General features: G+C 46.7%; 1 protein-coding gene across 1 annotated transcript; it reads left to right on the plus strand.

Moving 5' to 3' along the window:
* The first annotated feature begins 10 nt into the window (after nt 1-10).
* NIP7 (nucleolar pre-rRNA processing protein NIP7) lies at nt 11-19,281 on the plus strand. Its single transcript, XM_068260575.1, has 5 exons — nt 11-194; nt 1,389-1,475; nt 2,626-2,764; nt 13,553-13,693; nt 18,955-19,281. The coding sequence occupies exons 1-5, from the start codon at nt 139-141 to the stop codon at nt 19,072-19,074; spliced, it is 543 nt and encodes a 180-aa protein (XP_068116676.1). The 5' UTR covers nt 11-138; the 3' UTR covers nt 19,075-19,281.
* Nucleotides 19,282-19,505: the final 224 nt, after the last annotated feature.

A 19,505-nucleotide genomic window follows, 5' to 3' on the forward strand; every position in this document is an offset into this window, starting at 1 on the left:
GCCCGGTGTACTGACAGATTGGGCAGCCCCGCATACTCTTCCCCGCCGCGTCACCACAACATCCGCCAGCGCAGGAAGTCCTCGTGTGACGTCATCAGCAGGGGCCAGGCTGCCACTCTTCCCACACGTGTAGCAGAAATGAGGCCGCTAACCGAGGAGGAGACCCGGACCATGTTCCAGAAGCTGTCCCGATAGTGAGTGTCAGCTCCTGGGGTCCCTATGTCCGTTTCCTACTACAGAGTGTCAGCTCCTGGGATCAGTCCTCCATCCTTTTTGCAGAGAGTTAGCTCTACGGATCAGCCCTTCTACTACAGAGTGTCAGCTCTTGAGATCTCCATGTGTCCTTTTCCTTCTACAGAGTGTCCGCTCCTGGGCTCAGTCCTCTCCATCTTTTTGCAGAGAGTTAACTCTAGGGATTTGCTCTTCTACTACAGAGGGTCAGCTCTTGGGATCTCCATGTGTCCTTCTCCTACCTACAGAGTGTCAGCTCCTGTGCTCAGCCTCCCCTTTCTACTGTATAGTGTTAGGTCCTGGGATCAACTTTCCCCCTTTTACTACAGAGTGTCAGCTCCTGGGTTCAGCCTCCCCTTCCTTTTGTATAGTGTTAGGTCTTGGGGTCAGCCTTCTGTGTCCTACAGAGTGTGAGCTCCCGTGTTTAGATCTCCCACTCCTACAGCAGAGAGTCAGCTCCTGGCATCATCCCCCCTTCTACTAATATACAGTGTCAGGTCCTGGGATTAACCTTCCCCCTTCTACTTCAAAGTGTCAGCTCCTGGGTTATTATTATTTAGTATTTATATAGCGCCGACATATTACGCAGCACTGTACAGTGTATATATATATATATATATATATATATATATATATATATATATATATATATATATATATATATATATCTTGTCACTAACTGTCCCTCAAAGGAGCTCACAATCTAATCCCTACCATTGCCATATGTCTATATTATGTAGTGTAAGTACTGTAGTCTAGGGCCAATTTTTAGAGGGAGCCAATTAACTTATCTGTATGTTTTTGGAATGGGTTCAGCTCTTTTACTACAGCATGTCACCTGGGGTCCTACTATAGAGTCTCAGCTCTTTGGTTCAGGCTTTTGTGTCCTACTATAGAGTGTCAGCTCTTTGGTTCATCAACCCTTTATTGTAGAGTGCAGGGCCTGAGATCAACCATCCCTCTTCTACAGAGTGTCAGCTCCTGGGATCAGCCCTTCCCTTCCAGCTGCAGGGTGTCAGCTCCTGAGATCAGCCCCTGTTTCTTAGCAGTTCCTGGGATCACCATTCCCCTTCCACTGTAAAGTGTTAGCTCCTAGAATCCCTTTACACTGAGGATTGACTTTGCTTTGTATATTTTTTTTTCTTTTTGTTTCCCAGTATTGGAGAGAACATAAAACTGCTAGTGGACCGGCCTGATGGTACCTACTGCTTCCGGTTACACAATGACCGAGTATACTATGTCAGGTAATGCAGTGTCTGCTATGCTTCATACATTACCTCATAGCACCTTGTTGTACGACGAGTCCACATGATAATATGCAACCGTTTCGTATTTAAATTCCATTTCTCAATTTATGTGTGCTGTGATTAGGGCTTTGTGTACTTTCTCCTTCCTCCTCTCCTACACGTTAGCCTAAAAGTCTCCCCTTTTCTCTGTATGACACAAGCCTCCCTATTCTCATTTTTCTGACACTAACCTCACCATTCATCTTTGTCCTCTATCTAATACTAAATTCCCCTTTCCCCGCTTATAGAAAGATTAGGCATTCCCAACCAATCCCCAATTAATGTTTTGAACAAATATTCAGAAATGCCTTTACTGCCTCTAGATTTAGATTTAATAATTTTATTGAATCTAACATCATTTTTTTTTTTGTTAAATTGTAAAGTGTATGCTTATCCCTACATTTACCATTTTCTTCCACCAAATACTGACCTTTCCACTCTCCTGTGCATAATGCTAACTTTCTCCTTTGTCTGTCTAAAGCCCCATACACAAGCTAGATAAACGACCCCTCAGCCAAAAGTCTGGCGTGTGTACACTGGCTCCCAGCAATTGATCAAAACTTTTCTTCACGCTGTTTATCCCGCTCGCCTCATGACGTCACGTCTGCACCACTCCGTCAGCCCTCCGCCTTCCCGCATAGCAAAAGAACACATCATCAGCTGTACAGATGACTCTGCATCTGTACAGTGTTGGCCCACCGATGACGCCAAAGGGATCGGTACCCTCTCCTCGTTGGATGACATAAGTCATCCGTGTGTACTTAATACTAACCTTTGCTCCTTTCCTCTACCTAACGGTAACCTTCCCCCATTCTTGTATCTGACAGTAACCAGTCCCTTTTTCCTCTAACAGTAACCTCCCCTGCCCTTGCCTGTGCTGGACACTAACCTCCCCCCTCTTCTGTGCCTGACAGTAACCTTACCGCTCTCCTATACCTGACACTGACCTGCCCCTCTCGGGTGCCTGACACTGACCTGCCTAATGTTAACCTTCTCCTATGTATAATAGCTTCACTCTATGGCCTAACCCCACTGGCTATAATGTATTTCTGTGGAGAATGCTATACTTATGGTAATGTGAACCTTGGAATCCTCTCTCTTTTTTCAGTGACAGGATTTTGAAGTTGGCCACAAACATTGCGCGGGACAAGCTGCTCTCCCTGGGGACTTGCTTTGGGAAATTCACCAAGACAGGGAAGTTTCGCCTGCATATCACGGCCCTGGATTACCTCGCTCCATATGCAAAGGTAACACATTCCCTGACGCAGGAAGTGAGGGGACATCTACTGAGCAGGGAAATGGACAGTAGTAGAAAAAATACAAGTTAGACTGTGGTGTGTGGAGGGATGTGTGCATGTGTGTGTAGGGATGTGTGTGGAAGTGTGTGCATGCTCACGAAGGAACATGTGTAAAGGGAGTTCTGTGCATTTGAAAGGAAAGGGGGGGTTCAAAATAATCTTTTGAAAGTTCATTTCAACTCCTCCTTAAAGAGAACCTGAAGCCAATAAAAATAGGGCTTATTTACTATTCCTCTTCTGCCATATCAGCTAAGAAAAATCGCCGCATTCCCGCGGAAAAACAAGATCTGTAACCCCCGAACTCCCGGGGCAAAAAAAATCCACGACTTTTAAAGTCATGGATTTTGCTGCCCGGGGAGGCAGAGCTTTTCGCTGTAGCTCTGCCTCCAGTGTAGTCGATCAGCGCTGATCAGCGCCTCTCCCTGCTCTTTCTCAGTCTTCTTTCACTGAGAGAGGCAGGGAGAGGCGGCAATCAGCGCTGATTGAGTAAACTGGAGGCAGAGCTACAGCAAAAAGCACTGCCTCCTCCAGGAAGTAACAGGGGATTTTTGCCCTGGGGATTTCGGGCGGCTAAAGACCTTGTTATGCCACGGGAATGCGCCGATTCATCTTAGCTGATATGGCAGACGAGGATTGGTAAATAAAGAGCCCTATTTTTATTGGCTTCAGTCTCTCTTTAAGTGTTTTTACTTTACAGAAATGCTGTTTTCAACCACATTTCAAGACATGTTGGAAGGGAAAAAAATATTCAAACTGAACCTGAAGCTACCTAAACAAAAAATAAAAATAGACTTACATCCTAACCTATGTAGAGGCAATGCTCTGCCTTCGCTGTCCTTTCTCTGTGTCTTCATTCTCCTGCTGTCCCCCATTTAAAGAGAATCTGTAACGACAAAACGTCCCCTGGGGGGTACTCACCTCGGATGGGGGAAGCCTCAGGATCCTAATGAGGCTTCCCACGCCGTCTGCCGTCCCTCGGGGGTCTCGCTGTAGCCCTCCGTACAGCGGTGACGTAATATTCACCTTCCTGGCTCCTGCGCAGGCGCTCTGGCGGCTCCGAAGGAGGCGGAAATACCCGATCCCCGGCGCCTGCGCAGTAGAGCGGACCCAACTGAGATCGGGTATTTCCGCCTCCTTCGGAGCGAAAGCAGCCACAGCGCCCTCGCTGGAGCCTGCAAAGGTAAATATTGAATTGAACAGTCGGGCCTGTCGCCGGCTGTTCGGAGGGCTGCAGCGAGACCTCCGTGGGACAGAGGACGGCGTGGGAAGCCTCATTAGGATCCTGAGGCTTCCCCCACCCGAGGTGAGTACCCCCCAGGGGATGTTTTTGATGTTACAGAGTCTCTTTAAAGTTTTCATCTTCGGGGCTCCTTCTGCAGGCTTTGGAGGCACTCGCATCCCCGAGTATTTCTGAAGACTGGAGGATCTGTGCTGCGTATGCACGAGTCCAGGCTCCCGCGTGGAGGATCCGTACTGCGCATGCACGAGTCCAGGCTCCAGCATGCAGGATCCGTGCTGTGTATGCACAAGTCTGGGCTCCCGCATGGAGGATCTATACTGCGCATGCACGAGTCCGGGCTCCCGCATGGAGGATCCGTACTGTGTATGCGCGAGTCCGGGCTCCCGCGTGGAGGATCCGTACTGCGTATGCACGAGTCCGGGCTCCCGCATGGAGGATCCGTACTGCGCATGCAGGAGTCTGGGCTCCCGCATGGAGAATCCGTACTGCGCATGCAGGAGTCTGGGCTCCCGCATGGAGGATCTATACTGCATATGCACGAGTCCAGGCTCCCGCATGGAGGATCCGTACTGCGTATGCACGAGTCCGGGCTCCCACATGGAGGATCTGTACTGCGTATGTTCCAGTCCAGGCTCCCGCATGGAGGATCTGTACTGCGTATGCGCGATTCCGGGCTCCCCCGTGGAGGATCCGTGCTGCGCATGCACGAGTCCGGGCTCCCGCATGGAGGATCCGTACTGCGCATGTACGAGTCTGGGCTCCCGCATGGAGGATCTGTACTGCGCATGCAGGAGTCTGGGCTCCCGCATGGAGGATCTATACTGCGCATGCACGAGTCCGGGCTCCCGCATGGAGGATCCGTACTGCGTATGCACGAGTCCGGGCTCCCACATGGAGGATCTGTACTGCGTATGTTCCAGTCTAGGCTCCCGCATGGAGGATCTGTACTGCGCATGCACGAGTCCGGGCTCCCGCATGGAGGATCCGTACTGTGTATGCGCGAGTCCGGGCTCCCGCGTGGAGGATCCGTACTGCGTATGCACGAGTCCGGGCTCCCGCATGGAGGATCCGTACTGCGCATGCAGGAGTCTGGGCTCCCGCATGGAGAATCCGTACTGCGCATGCAGGAGTCTGGGCTCCCGCATGGAGGATCTATACTGCGTATGCACGAGTCCAGGCTCCCGCATGGAGGATCCGTACTGCGTATGCACGAGTCCGGGCTCCCACATGGAGGATCTGTACTGCGTATGTTCCAGTCCAGGCTCCCGCATGGAGGATCTGTACTGCGTATGCGCGATTCCGGGCTCCCCCGTGGAGGATCCGTGCTGCGCATGCACGAGTCCGGGCTCCCGCATGGAGGATCCGTACTGCGCATGTACGAGTCTGGGCTCCCGCATGGAGGATCTGTACTGCGCATGCAGGAGTCTGGGCTCCCGCATGGAGGATCTATACTGCGCATGCACGAGTCCGGGCTCCCGCATGGAGGATCCGTACTGCGTATGCACGAGTCCGGGCTCCCACATGGAGGATCTGTACTGCGTATGTTCCAGTCTAGGCTCCCGCATGGAGGATCTGTACTGCGTATGCGCGATTCCGGGCTCCCCCGTGGAGGATCCGTACTGCGTATGCATCAGTCTGGGCTCCCACATGTGCAGTACAAGTTCACCTGTCTTTATAAGCACTTGGGGATGTGAGTGACTCATAAGCTAGCTGAGGAGTCCTGAAGATATGAATTTTGAGTGGAGGACAGCAGGAGAATGAGAACACTGACAGGGAACCAGGAAGGATCTGGGGTCCAGAACTGTACCTATTCTTGGGTAACGGTCTCTGTTTTTGTTTTTTTTGTTGTCGCATCAGGTTTTCTTTAAAGTATACCTGAAGTGAGAGGAATATGGAGGCTGCCATATTTATTTCCTTTTAACCAGTTCAGGACCATAGGTTTAACCCCCCCCCCCCCCCCCCCCCCCCCCAGTGACCAGGCTTTATTTTTACAATTCAGTGCTCTGCCGTTTTAATAGCTCGCTGCATAGCTCCATACCACTTAGTACACAGATGGATCCCTCTTTCCATTTTCTGCCCACCAACAGAGCTTTCTGTTGGTGGGCTCTGATCGCTGGTGCAGGGTTTTGTTTTTTTATCTATTTATTTTAATCTTTCATTTCTTATTGATTTTTCCCCTCCTCCAGACAGCCAATCACCTGGATCGTCTCTCACAGGCATCAACCTATAAGAGCAATCCTTTGTTTTTCCCCTCCCAGGGGACAGCAGAGTGACACAGCTGTCCCCAGTACAGTGCTGCTGTAGATCGCAGCGCTGTACAAAGAAAAAGAGGCCGTTTGTTTTTTTTCTTTCAGTCAGTTAGCAGCGATCGCCGCTAGCAGACTGTTGACGGAGCTCAGCTCCATCATCCAAGCAGAGATGCGCGCTCGATCCCCTGAAAAACCCAGGACTTGACACCTTTCGGCGTTAGCAGGTCCTGGGGCTGCCAACTTCCCAACACCTGTAGGGAATGGGTTAAACGATACCATTTCCCTGGCTACCTTCTAATCTTTTATGCATCAGTAGTGTCTGAATCACACACCTGAAACACGCATGCAGCAAATGCCGTCAATCTTAAAGGGGAACTGAAGAGAGAGGTATATGGAGGCTGCCATATTTATTTCCTTTTAATCAATGCCAGTTGCCTGGCAGCCCTGCTGGTCTATTTCTCTGCAGTAGTATCTGAATAACACCATAAACAAGCATGCAGCTAGTCTTGTCAGATCAGACTTTAAAGTCTGAAACACCTGATCTGCTGCATGCTTGTTCAGGGGCTATGGCTAATGGTATTAGAGGCAGAGGATCAGCAGGGCTGCCAGGCAACTGGTATTGCTTAGATGGAAATAAATATGGCAGCCTCCATATCCCTCTCACCTCAGTTGTCCTTTTAAAGGGGAACTGAAGTAAGAGGTATACGGAGGCTGCCATATTTATTTCCTTTTAGCAATACCAGTTGCCTGGCAGCCCTGCTGGTCTATTTCTCTGCAGTAGCATCTGAATAACACCAGAAACAAGCATGCAGCTAATCTTGTCAGATCTGACTTTAAAGTCTGAAACACCTGATCTGCTGCATGCTTGTTCAGGGGCTATGGCTAATAGTATTAGAGGCAACTGGTATTGATTAAAAGGAAATAAATATGGCAGCCTCCGTATACCTCTTACTTCAGTTCCTCTTTAAAGGACAACTGAACTGAGAAGAATATGGAGGCTGCCATATTTATTTCCTGTTAAACAATACCAGTTGCCTGGCAACCCTGCTTGATCTATTTCTCTGCAGTAGTGTCTGAATCATCAGAAACAAGCATGCAGCTAATCTTGTCAGATCTAACAAAAAATGTCAGAGCACCTGATCTGCTGCATGCTTGTTTAGGGGCTATGGCTAATAGTATTAGAGGTTGAACATCAGCAGGGCTGCCAGGCAACTGGTATTTCTTATAAGGAGATAAATATGGCAGTCTCCATATCTCTCACACTTCAGCTGTCCTTTAACTTTGGAGGTAGTAATGCTAAATTATGAGTTGCACTTCCTATATGTTAGTATTCCTAGATTATGGTATTATTAACTGAAATAAATATGGCAGCCTTCATATCCCTTTTGCTTTAGTTGTCGTTTAACCTTCCTAATGATGTTCCCAAACCAGGGTCAGGATGAAAAAACATGCTGCAAGTGGTAATCCCAAGCTTGGCTTGGGTGGGGCAGGTGACTGCAGAACCTTCTTAGTGGTAATCCCGAGTCAGGCTCGGGATGGAAATCTGCAGCTCAGAGTGGTAATCCCGAGCCTAAGTGAGTTATGGGCAGGAGCTGCTGCAGATCTCTCTGTGGTATTTTTTTTCTTGTTTTTAAAGCCAATGGGTACCGTTTCTAAAAACAAAAAGTCAGATACTCACCTAAGGAGAGGGAAGGCTCGGTCCTAATGAGCCTTCCCTCTCCTCTCTCGGTGCCCTCGGTGCTGCGCTGGCTCCCCGTTCGCGTCCGCCGCCGCAGGGACTTCGGAGGTCTTCGGGAGCACTCGGGTTTCCGAAGACGGGCCGCTCCATACTACGTACGCGCGAGCGCGTCATAGAGGGCGCTCGCGCATGCGTAGTATGGAGCGGCCGCGTCATCGGGAGCCCGAGTGCTCCCGAAGGCTTCCGAAAGCTCCCTTCGGCATGCGGAAGTGGCAGTATTTGACCGAACTGGTCGAATACTGCCACGGGGGATCCTGCGTGGGACCGGGCACCGGGAGAGGAGAGGGAAGGCTCATTAGGACCGAGCCTTCCCTCTCCTTAGGTGAGTATCTGACTTTTTGTTTTTAAAACCGGTAAACATTCACTTTAAGGTCTAAAAACTTGTAAAAAATGCAACTGCTTTCACTGGAAATAATTATAAGCCAGGGAACAGCACGCGTCTCGCCTGCATGGGACGCCATGCCACCCCGTAGCCTCCACGGAGTCAAGGCTAATACCATCTGCCCAGCATGACTGCCTGCAACGCACCGGGCCGTCAGAGCTGATCCGGGAACGCCACATCGCCTGTGTGCTACCACCGCAACACACCGCTGACCTCTGGTGAGCCTCTGATGAACTCCACACCTCATACTGCTATCATGGAGTCGGTGATGCAGAGCATGAGATGCAGGATCCTGCACCGATGAACTGGTGAGATCTGCACAATCATATACGTTGCTATCCATGGAGTCTGCTTTGCTTGTTTGACTAACACTTGCTGCTACCTCTGCTGGCTGTATTATTGTGAGGTTGCTATGACCTATGGCTTTCTTTCCTCATGTGGCAATGCATCTAGACTGTTACTGCCTACCGCTTATGTAACCTTGTCAGTCTGCACGGTCTGATTGACAGTTTAACGCTGCTTCTGCTGTCTGCATTGCTGGGAGTCCATAAGGATCTGTGACTATCTCTAAAACGGCAGTGTATCTGCCTGCCAGCTTCAAGCTTTGTATCAACATCTTAGAACTCTGCTTTTTGCTTAAAATCTGGGCCCCATTACATGCTTGTAGTCAGTGGCTAGTGTGAGTGGTGCACCTGGTGTGTGTGATTCTGGAGGTTTGCGTGGTGGGATGGCCATCCCATGTGCTTTTAAAACAATGTATTCTAGATGTTATTTGTATTAATAAATATTTTCTATTTCTTAATTAACTAATGGTCATACTTCATATATCGCACTAGTCAATATTTTATACCACTTCCTACATTTTTGGTACATTCATTATAAGCCAGGGAGGTGAAATACTTACCTCCCCGGTATCCGGACAGTCTCCTCCGTGTCCTCCGAGGCTCTCGTTCTCACCATAGAGATACAGCGCCACTTGGAGGTCAGGGGGAAGAACTGCAGCTCTGGATTTTGGGGAGGTGAGTAATGTGCAGGGCTGCTGCAGATCTCTCTGTGGTATGATTTTATTTTTCTGTTTTTTAGGGTCTAAAACCACAAAAAAAATTGTAGCTCTTTAGACCCTAATATTTGGGGGGAAAAATCATTCCGCCAAGGAGATTATGTCAAACATCTGATCTGCATGCTTGTTCAGGGTCTATGACTAAAAGTATTAGAGGCAGAGGATCAGCAGGTCTGCCAGGCAATGTGTATTCTTTAAAGGGAAATAAATATGGCAGCCTCCATATACCTCTCAGGTCAGTTGACCTTTCAGTTTAATTATATTATTCCTGTACTTTTATATGCGTTGAGTCAGTGCAGTCTCCATGTTTCTCACTCTGGCCCATATGCAATTATTTCCTCCTAGGAGACAATTTTTCAACTTCTTTTTAAAATAACTTTTCAGCCGTTTGCAATTGAAAAAGTAGCAATAAGTAGGTGAAAAAGTTCTGTCAATTATATTGAGTATTTGACTGCTTGCTGGAGGCTTAAAGAGACACTGAAGCGAAAAAAATATATGATATAATGAATTGGTTGTGTACTATGAAAAATTACTAGAAGATTAGCAGCAAAGAAATATCCTCATATTTTTATTTTCAGGTATTTAGTGTTTTTTCTAACATTGCATCATTCTCTAATATGTGCAGATTACACAACACTCAGCATTCAAAATGATTATTTGAGAGCAGTCTGTGAACTAATGACCTCTCCTCTGGCAGAGAAAAAGTAATTAGTTCACTTACAGTTGAGATAATAAAAGTCAGCTAACAGCCCTCTCCACGACTTTGAAAGTCGTAGAGCTTAATGGCTTGTTTGCATAGAGATAACAACTGGAGTTTCTTAACTCTTCCTGGACTGGAAACAATTAGACTGATGTATCTGATCTTAATGTTTTATTTCTTAGCTGTACTACACATACAAATCATAATATCATTATTTTTTTTCGCTTCAGTGTCTCTTTAAAGGGTATTTTATTGACAAAGGACTCTATTCACAAAACTTATAAATGGCTTATTTATTACCTAATTGATAAAAATAACCTTTCAGCACATTCACAGGCAAAATAATCACTCAAAGTAAGTTGTTCCTGATTAACTACTAATTTCATCATTACTTTTCTTACCTTAATTATATTATATTTTTGCTCTTTGGGAACTTAAAGTAACATAGATAAGGTTAAAACAGAGGAAACAGCTTTGTGACTCGTGCCCAAAGTGTTAACCACCCTGGAGAAAAACTCAGGAGAAAAAAGTGAATTGCATATGGGCCTCTGTGTGATGAAGGCTGACAATCTGCATGCTGGTTCCAGGGCAAAAAAGCTAATACTACCCTGAGCCCAGTATTGGGAATGTGGCAGCTTCCATCAGACAGGGATGTAGTTGGATATCATGTTGCCCTCCTGATCTTATCCCCTTGTGGAGCAATTCCCGGAATTGGTTTATCTGTCGTGATGTCACACTTTACACGCTACAGTGTTTGTACAGAGACATGCCTCAGCCATCACACTCTGCTGATCACATGTCTGCCTGCTGGTCACATGTCCATCACACTCTGCCTGCTGATCACATGACCATCACACTCTGCCTGCTGATCACATGACCATCACACTCTGCCTGCTGGTCACATGTCCATCACACTCTGCCTGCTGGTCACATGTCCATCACACTCTGCCTCCTGATCACATGTCCATCACACTCTGCCTCCTGATCACATGTCCATCACACTCTGCCTCCTGATCACATGTCCATCACACTCTGCCTGCTGATCACATGGCCATCACACTCTGCCTGCTGGTCACATGTCCATCACACTCTGCCTGCTGATCACATGACCATCACACTCTGCCTGCTGATCACATGACCATCACACTCCGCCTGCTGATCACATGTCCATCACACTCTGCCTGCTGGTCACATGTCCATCACACTCTGCCTCCTGATCACATGTCCATCACACTCTGCCTCCTGATCACATGTCCATCCCACTCTGCCTCCTGATCACATGTCCATCACACTCTGCCTGCCTGCTGATCACATGTCTATCACACTCTGCCTGCTGATCACATGGCCATCACACTCTGCCTGCTGATCACATGGCCATCACACTCTGCCTGCCTGCTGATCACATGTCTATCACACTCTGCCTGCCTGCTGATCACATGTCCATCACACTCTGCCTGCTGATCACATGCCTCAGCCATCACACTCTGCTGATCACATGTCTGCCTGCTGGTCACATGTCCATCACACTCTGCCTGCTGATCACATGACCATCACACTCTGCCTGCTGATCACATGACCATCACACTCTGCCTGCTGATCACATGTCCATCCCACTCTGCCTCCTGATCACATGTCCATCACACTCTGCCTGCTGGTCACATGCCTCAGCCATCACACTCTGCTGATCACACTCTGCCTGCTGATCACATGACCATCACACTCTGCCTGCTGGTCACATGTCCATCACACTCTGCCTCCTGATCACATGTCCATCACACTCTGCCTCCTGATCACATGTCCATCCCACTCTGCCTCCTGATCACATGTCCATCACACTCTGCCTGCTGGTCACATGGCCATCACACTCTGCCTGCTGATCACATGACCATCACACTCTGCCTGCTGATCACATGACCATCACACTCCGCCTGCTGATCACATGTCCATCACACTCTGCCTGCTGATCACATGTCCATCACACTCTGCCTGCTGATCACATGGCCATCACACTCTGCCTGCTGATCACATGGCCATCACACTCTGCCTGCCTGCTGATCACATGTCTATCACACTCTGCCTGCCTGCTGATCACATGTCCATCACACTCTGCCTGCTGATCACATGACCATCACACTGCCTGCTGATCACATGTCCGTCACACTCTGCCTGCTGATCACATGTCCATCCCACTCTGCCTCCTGATCACATGGCCATCACACTCTGCCTGCTGATCACATGGCCATCACACTCTGCCTGCCAGCTGATCACATGTCCATCACACTCTGCCTGCTGATCACATGACCATCACACTGCCTGCTGATCACATGTCCATCACACTCTGCCTGCTGATCACATGTCCATCACACTCTGCCTGCTGATCACATGTCCATCACACTCTGCCTGCTGATCACATGGCCATCCCACTCTGCCTGCTGATCACATGGCCATCCCACTCTGCCTGCTGATCACATGTCCGTCACACTCTGCCTGCTGATCACATGTCCTTCACACTCTGCCTGCTGATCACATGTCCGTCACACTCTGCCTGCTGATCACATGTCCGTCACACTCTGCCTGCCTGCTGATCACATGACCGTCACACTCTGCCTGCCTGCTGATCACATGACCGTCACACTCTGCCTGCCTGCTGATCACATGACCGTCACACTCTGCCTGCTGATCACATTTCCACCACACTCTGCCTGCTGATCACATGTCCGTCACACTCTGCCTGCTGATCACCTGTCCGTCACACTCTGCCTGCTAATTACATGTCCGTCACACTCTGCCAGCTGATCACGTGTCCTTCACACTCTGCCAGCTGATCACATGTCCGTCACACTCTGCCTGCTGATCACATGTCCGTCACACTCTGCCTGCTGATCACATGTCCGTCACACTCTGCCTGCTGATCACATGTCCGTCACACTCTGCTTGCTGATCACATGTCCGTCACACTCTGCCTGCTGATCACATGTCCGTCACACTCTGCCTGCTGATCACATGTCCGTCACACTCTGCCTGCTGATCACATGTCCGTCACACTCTGCCTGCTGATCACATGTCCGTCACACTCTGCCTGCTGATCACATGTCCGTCACACTCTGCCTGCTGATCACATGTCCGTCACACTCTGCCTGCTGATCACATGTCCGTCACACTCTGCCTGCTGTTCACATGTCCGTCACACTCTGCCTGCCTGCTGATCACATGTCCGTCACACTCTGCCTGCCTGCTGATCACATGACCGTCACACTCTGCCTGCCTGCTGATCACATGACCGTCACACTCTGCCTGCCTGCTGATCACATGCCCATCATACTCTGCCTTCCTGCTGATCACACGTCTCTTATCTGCTTTGATCGCAGTACAAAGTGTGGGTGAAGCCAGGAGCTGAACAGTCATTCCTGTACGGAAACCACGTTCTGAAGTCCGGTCTGGGAAGGATAACAGAGAACACGGAGCAGTACCAGGGGGTGATTGTGTATTCCATGGCTGACGTCCCTCTGGTGAGTATAATTCTAAAGCAGTTATTTGTCTGACTTGCATCACTAAATACTGATCAGGTTCTGAGCACACATTGGGTGAAAATCGATAGTATTGCCTCCAAAGCCTCGTACACATGTGCAAGGACTGTCGCCAGGGAGGGATCTGGACTTGATTCCTCGATTCAGGGTCTGTTCAAATGCTTTGCTAGCCTGTAGGCAAGCGATGTGTTCTGTTGCTATGCGAGGGCCCCTGTACACACACGACATTATTGGCAGCCGCCTCGAATGAGAACCATCTACTGTGTGAATGAAGCTTTAAAAAGAAACTCCGACCAAGAATTGAACTTTATCCCAATCAGTAGCTGATTCCCCCTTTTACATGAGAAATCTATTCCTTTTCACAAACAGACCATCAGGGGGCGCTGTATGACTGATATTGTGGTGAAACCCCTCCCACAAGAAACTCTGAGGACCGTGGTACTCCTGGCAGTTTCCTGTCTGTGAACCGTGTTGCATTGTGGGATATAGCTGTTTACAGCTGTTTCCAAATGCCAACTTTTTTATTACATTATTTTCACTGGAGTTTCTCTTTAAGCTTTTCCATCAATGCAGTACATAACTGATGGAGCGCTGCCCCCACTGTGCTCAATGCAATACTGAAGGGATGTGTTGGATCATTTTTAGAGCGATAGTATGGCTTAAAGGGATCTGATTCCTTAATTACTTCAGCCCGCAGGTGTTTTCAAGGACGGAAGCATTTTTTTTTCCTGTCAGCGCTCTTCCCATTCATTCGCCAATAGCTTTATCACTACTCATCACACATAAATGATCTATAGCTTGTTTTTTTTCCACAACAAATTAAGCTTTTTGTGGGCTTGTTACGTGTTTTCAGTAATTACTGTACATACTCGAGTTTAAGCCTAATTTTTCAGCATAAAAAATGTGCTGGAGTTACCCCCTCGGCCTATATGCGAGTCAGTGGAGAAAAACAGATGGTGGAGTAGGTTTTGTTACTGGCAGAGGAGCATAAAGGTCGTACACCAGTGTTCCTGCTCTTACCAGCTGCCTCCCTGATGTGTCTTTGGTCCCCATCCCCTGCAACATGGTGTCCCCTGGCTTGTGGAGCAGAGCGTGCAAGCAATGTGTCACCGGTGCAATGATCGGGGGTTCTCCCTGTGTGGCAATCACTGTGTCTCATATCTATGACGCCATCTAGTGGCTTCTTGAGACACAGCTGTATCATCCTTGGGGCACATCTGGCTTTGGGGAGAGGGGCTGACTTGTACTGAGGGCACATCTATCTACTGTGGCGGAGGGCTATATTCGGGAGGGGGCTTATATGTGAGTCAATCACTTTTTCCTGGTTTCTGAGGGAAAAGTGTGTACCTCGGCTTATACGCGGGTCAGCTTATATGCGAGTATATACAGGATCTTCTCAAAAAATTAGCATATTGTGATAAAGTTCATTATTTTCTGTAGTGTACTGATAAACATTAGACTTTAATATATTTTAGATTCATATAAACACAACTGAAGTAGTTCAAGCCTTTTATTGTTTTAATATTGATGATTTTGGCATACAGCGCATGAAAACCCAAAATTCCTATCTCAAAAAATTAGCAGATTTCATCCGACCAATAAAAGAAAAGTGTTTTTAAAACAAAAAAAGTCAACCTTCAAATAATTATGTTCAGTTATGCACTCAATACTCGTTCGGGAATCCTTTTGCAGAAATGACTGCTTCAATGCGGCGTGGCATGGAGGCAATCAGCCTGTGGCACTGTTCAGGTGTTATGGAGGCCCAGGATGCTTCGATAGCGGCCTTAAGCTCATCCAGAGTGTTGGGTCTTGTGTCTCTCAGCTTTCTCTTCACAATATCCCACAGATTCTCTAAGGGGTTCAGGTCAGGAGAGTTGGCAGGCCAATTGAGCACAGTAATACCATGGTCAGTAAACCATTTACCAGTGGTTTTGGCACTGTGAGCAGGTGCCAGGTCATGCTGAAAAATGAAATCTTCATCTCCATAAAGCTTTTCAGCAGATGGAAGCATGAAGTGCTCCAAAATCTCCTGATAGCTAGCTGCATTGACCCTGCCCTTGATAAAACACAGTGGACCAACACCAGCAGCTGACATGGCACCCCAGACCATGACTGGCTGTGGGTACTTGACACTGGACTTCAGACATTTTGGCATTTCCCTCTCCCCAGTCTTCCTCCAGACTCTGGCACCTTGATTTCTGAATGACATGTTAAAGTTGCTTTCATCCGGAAAAAGTACTTTGGACCACTGAGCAACAGTCCAGTGCTGCTCCTCTGTAGCCCAGGTCAGGCGCCTCTGCCGCTGTTTCTGGTTCAAAAGTGGGTTCATGTTTCCATCTGCTGAAAAGCTTTATGGAAATTAAGATTTCATTTTTCAGCACAACCTGGCACCTGCTCACAGTGCCAAAACCACTGGTTAATGGTTTACTGACCATTGTATTACTGTGCTCAATTGGCCTGCCAACTCTCCTGACCTGAATCCCATAGAGAATCTGTGGGATATTGTGAAGAGAAAGTTGAGAGACGCAAGACCCAACACTCTGGATGAGCTTAAGGCCGCTATCGAAGCATCCTGGGCCTCCATAACACCTGAGCAGTGCCACAGGCTGATTGCCTCCATGCCACGCCACACTGAAGCAGTCATTTCTGCAAAAGGATTCCCGACCAAGTATTGAGTGCATAACTGAACATAATTATTTGAAGGTTGACTTTTTTTGTTTTAAAAACACTTTTCTTTTATTGGTCGGATGAAATATGCTAATTTTTTGAGATAGGAAATTTGGGTTTTCATGAGATGTATGCCAAAATCATCAATATTAAAACAATAAAAGGCTTGAACTACTTCAGTTGTGTGTATTTGAATCTAAAATATATGAAAGTCTAATGTTTATCAGAACATTACAGAAAATAATGAACTTTATCACAATATGCTAATTTTTTGAGAAGATCCTGTACAGGTACTTAGTTTTCTATGCATTTTATAGGCAAATGCACAAAAAATAAAAAATACAATATTTCTCCAATCCCATCCCCTATAGTTTTAAAATAAGAAATGCAACTATAAATCCCAGCCATTTTATTTGCACATTTGTTCCAGCTATCACAACATTTAAATTATGTCCCTAGTACAATGTATGGCGTCAATATATTATGCGGAAATAAAAGTGTATTTTATTTTTATTTTTTGTCCCATCAATTGTAAGCCCTTATGTTCTAAAATAACAGTAATATACCCTCATGACATTCATATTAAAAAAAAAAAAAGTCCTTAAGGCAACTATTTATGGATTGTTTTTTCTCTTTGTACTGTTTATTCTTCTTGCTTCCCTTCCCCAATCACTCAAACGGAAAACTGCAGGGCAAGGGCCTTGGACATGCACGCGCACTGCCGCTTAAACACTGGACGAAAATACTCGGCCAGTTTTCCTTTACTGGACGAAGTACTTCCTGGGTTGCGGCTTAGCTTCCGATTGGAAGAAGCTTAAAGAGGCGAGGAGAGAAGGGCCACAGGCAGGGGGAATTACCTGAAAAAGCTAGAAAGTACACATGGGGTTAACAGATGTAGAGAGAGGGATTCCCCCTCCCCACATAATTCTCTGGTCTTGCACCTGCCCCCTACACCCATCAGTGAGGCACATTAATGGAAGAGATAAGCAGGGGGAGATACTGTATACAGAAATACTTAGGAACACCAAGACAAGGTATTCCTCTCCCCATTTAAAAAAACGTGGTCATATTTATAGTTGTCCTTTAAAGGACACCCGAGGGGAAAATAAACTAATTAAATAAACAATTGTATCTATCTTCCTTCTACTAAAATGACTTAAGATATTCCACAGTTTTTTATGTTTAAATCTACTTTTTTAAGTTTTAACTGTTTTATTGTTTTTCTCAATGACACATGTATTGAAGTATGCCAGAGCTAAAATCTATGAGCTATTGACCCTTTTTATCTCTTTCCTGCTCTCAGAAGCCATTTTCTGTTAGGAAAGTGTTTTATAGTTGGAATTTCTTATCAGTGAGGGTCACACTGTAGTCACTTCCTGTCTGAGTCAGGACTCAGTCAGCCACTTACATACCTGATATTTAACCATTTCAGGCAGTGAAAGAAAAAAAGGAACACAGCATAGTTATTTGTGTCCCTGGCACTGTACATACCCATGTCTATCTCATCATGGCACATCACCTCAGGTATCCTTTAACCACTTAAGCCTATCTGGACGAATATGTTCGTCCAGATAGGCTGCGCTGCTGGTGGTGCGCCGCCTGCCGTTAGCCCCCGGTCAATGAATATGAATATAATTCCCATTCATCGATCTAAGTCCCCCGCAGAAAAACAGACAGCCTCTCACCAGAGGCCGCGGCCTTTCTGAGTAAAAAAAAAAAGTTTCCCGTCCTCATTCTAGTTCCTGGAAGCGAAACTGTTCGCTTCCAGGACTTTTTTGACTGTGGCCATCTTGTGGCCAAATAGTAAACTACACCCACATACATTTTTTAATAAATAAATACATATTACATTTAAAATTAGCGGTTTACTTCCCACACCAAAAATTACCCAAATAAAATTTTTAATAAAAAAAACAAAAACAAATAGTTACCTAAGGGTCTGAACTTTTTAAATATGCATGTCAAGAGAGTATGTTAATATAATTTTTTTTAAATTATAGGCTTGTAAATAGTGATGGACGCAAATTGAAAAAAATGCACCTTTATTTCCAAATAAAATATCGGCGCCATAAATTGTGATAGGGACATAATTTAAATGCTGTAATAACTGGGACAAATGGGCAAATAAAATACGTGTGTTTTAATTACAGTAGCATGTATTAATTTAAAACTATAATGGCCAAAAACTGAGAAATAATGCATTTTTTCCATTTCTTTCTTAATCTTCCTGTTAAAATGGATTTAGAACAAAATAATTCTTAGCAAAATGTACCACCCAAAGAAAGCCTAAATGGTGGTGGAAAAAAAAACAAGCTATAGATCATTTCAGTGTGATAAGTGGTGATAAAGTAATTGGCGAATGAATGGGAGGTGAAATTTGCTCAGATGCATAAAGTGAACACTGTGGGCTGAAGTGGTTAAGCTAAGTACATACTCTGACGGCCCTGGATGAGAGTCTAGCGTAGAATGGCGATAGTCTCTCCGGTTTCCTCAACCCTTAGTGATCTGACTTGCTCTTCTCTGTAGAGTGTAATATATCAGCACTGTATATAGAGATGTACTCTGTCTCCCCACAGGGATTTGGAGTAGCAGCAAAGTCCACACAGGAGTGCCGGAAGCTGGACCCGATGGCCATTGTGGTGTTCCATCAGGCAGACGTTGGTGAATACATCAGACATGAAGACACCCTGACATAAGCTGCTGTTACTGGACTGTATATGAGAGGAGCTGGATGCTTCCACTTGCAGAGGGACCCGGGGGAGGACGAGCCGCTGCACCCTACACTCAACTTCAGTCAGTGGTGGGCGACCTGCTGACCCCACCCCCCTCTGGACTTTACATTGGGCTCATCTTGTTTCTATTTTTCTACAGATCTGCCATTGCATTAAATGGACAGCTGGAAACACTTGTTTGAGTTTATCTCGCTAAATCCAAATAAGGAGTAGCCAGTGTTTGCCAAAATTACAGGAAGGGCTGCGTGAAAAGATTTACCTTTTTTAAAATTAGTTATGAAGATGTTTGCCAAGTATTGGCGATCGTACTTGCTGCAGTCACTGTCCGGGACTTCCGGCTGGCTGCATAGCTTTCTGTGAAATCACTGATATCTGTGTGCTCGCGTTGTTTCAAA

This window comes from Hyperolius riggenbachi, chromosome 11 (assembly GCF_040937935.1).
Source record: "Hyperolius riggenbachi isolate aHypRig1 chromosome 11, aHypRig1.pri, whole genome shotgun sequence".
Taxonomy (NCBI): domain Eukaryota; kingdom Metazoa; phylum Chordata; class Amphibia; order Anura; family Hyperoliidae; genus Hyperolius; species Hyperolius riggenbachi.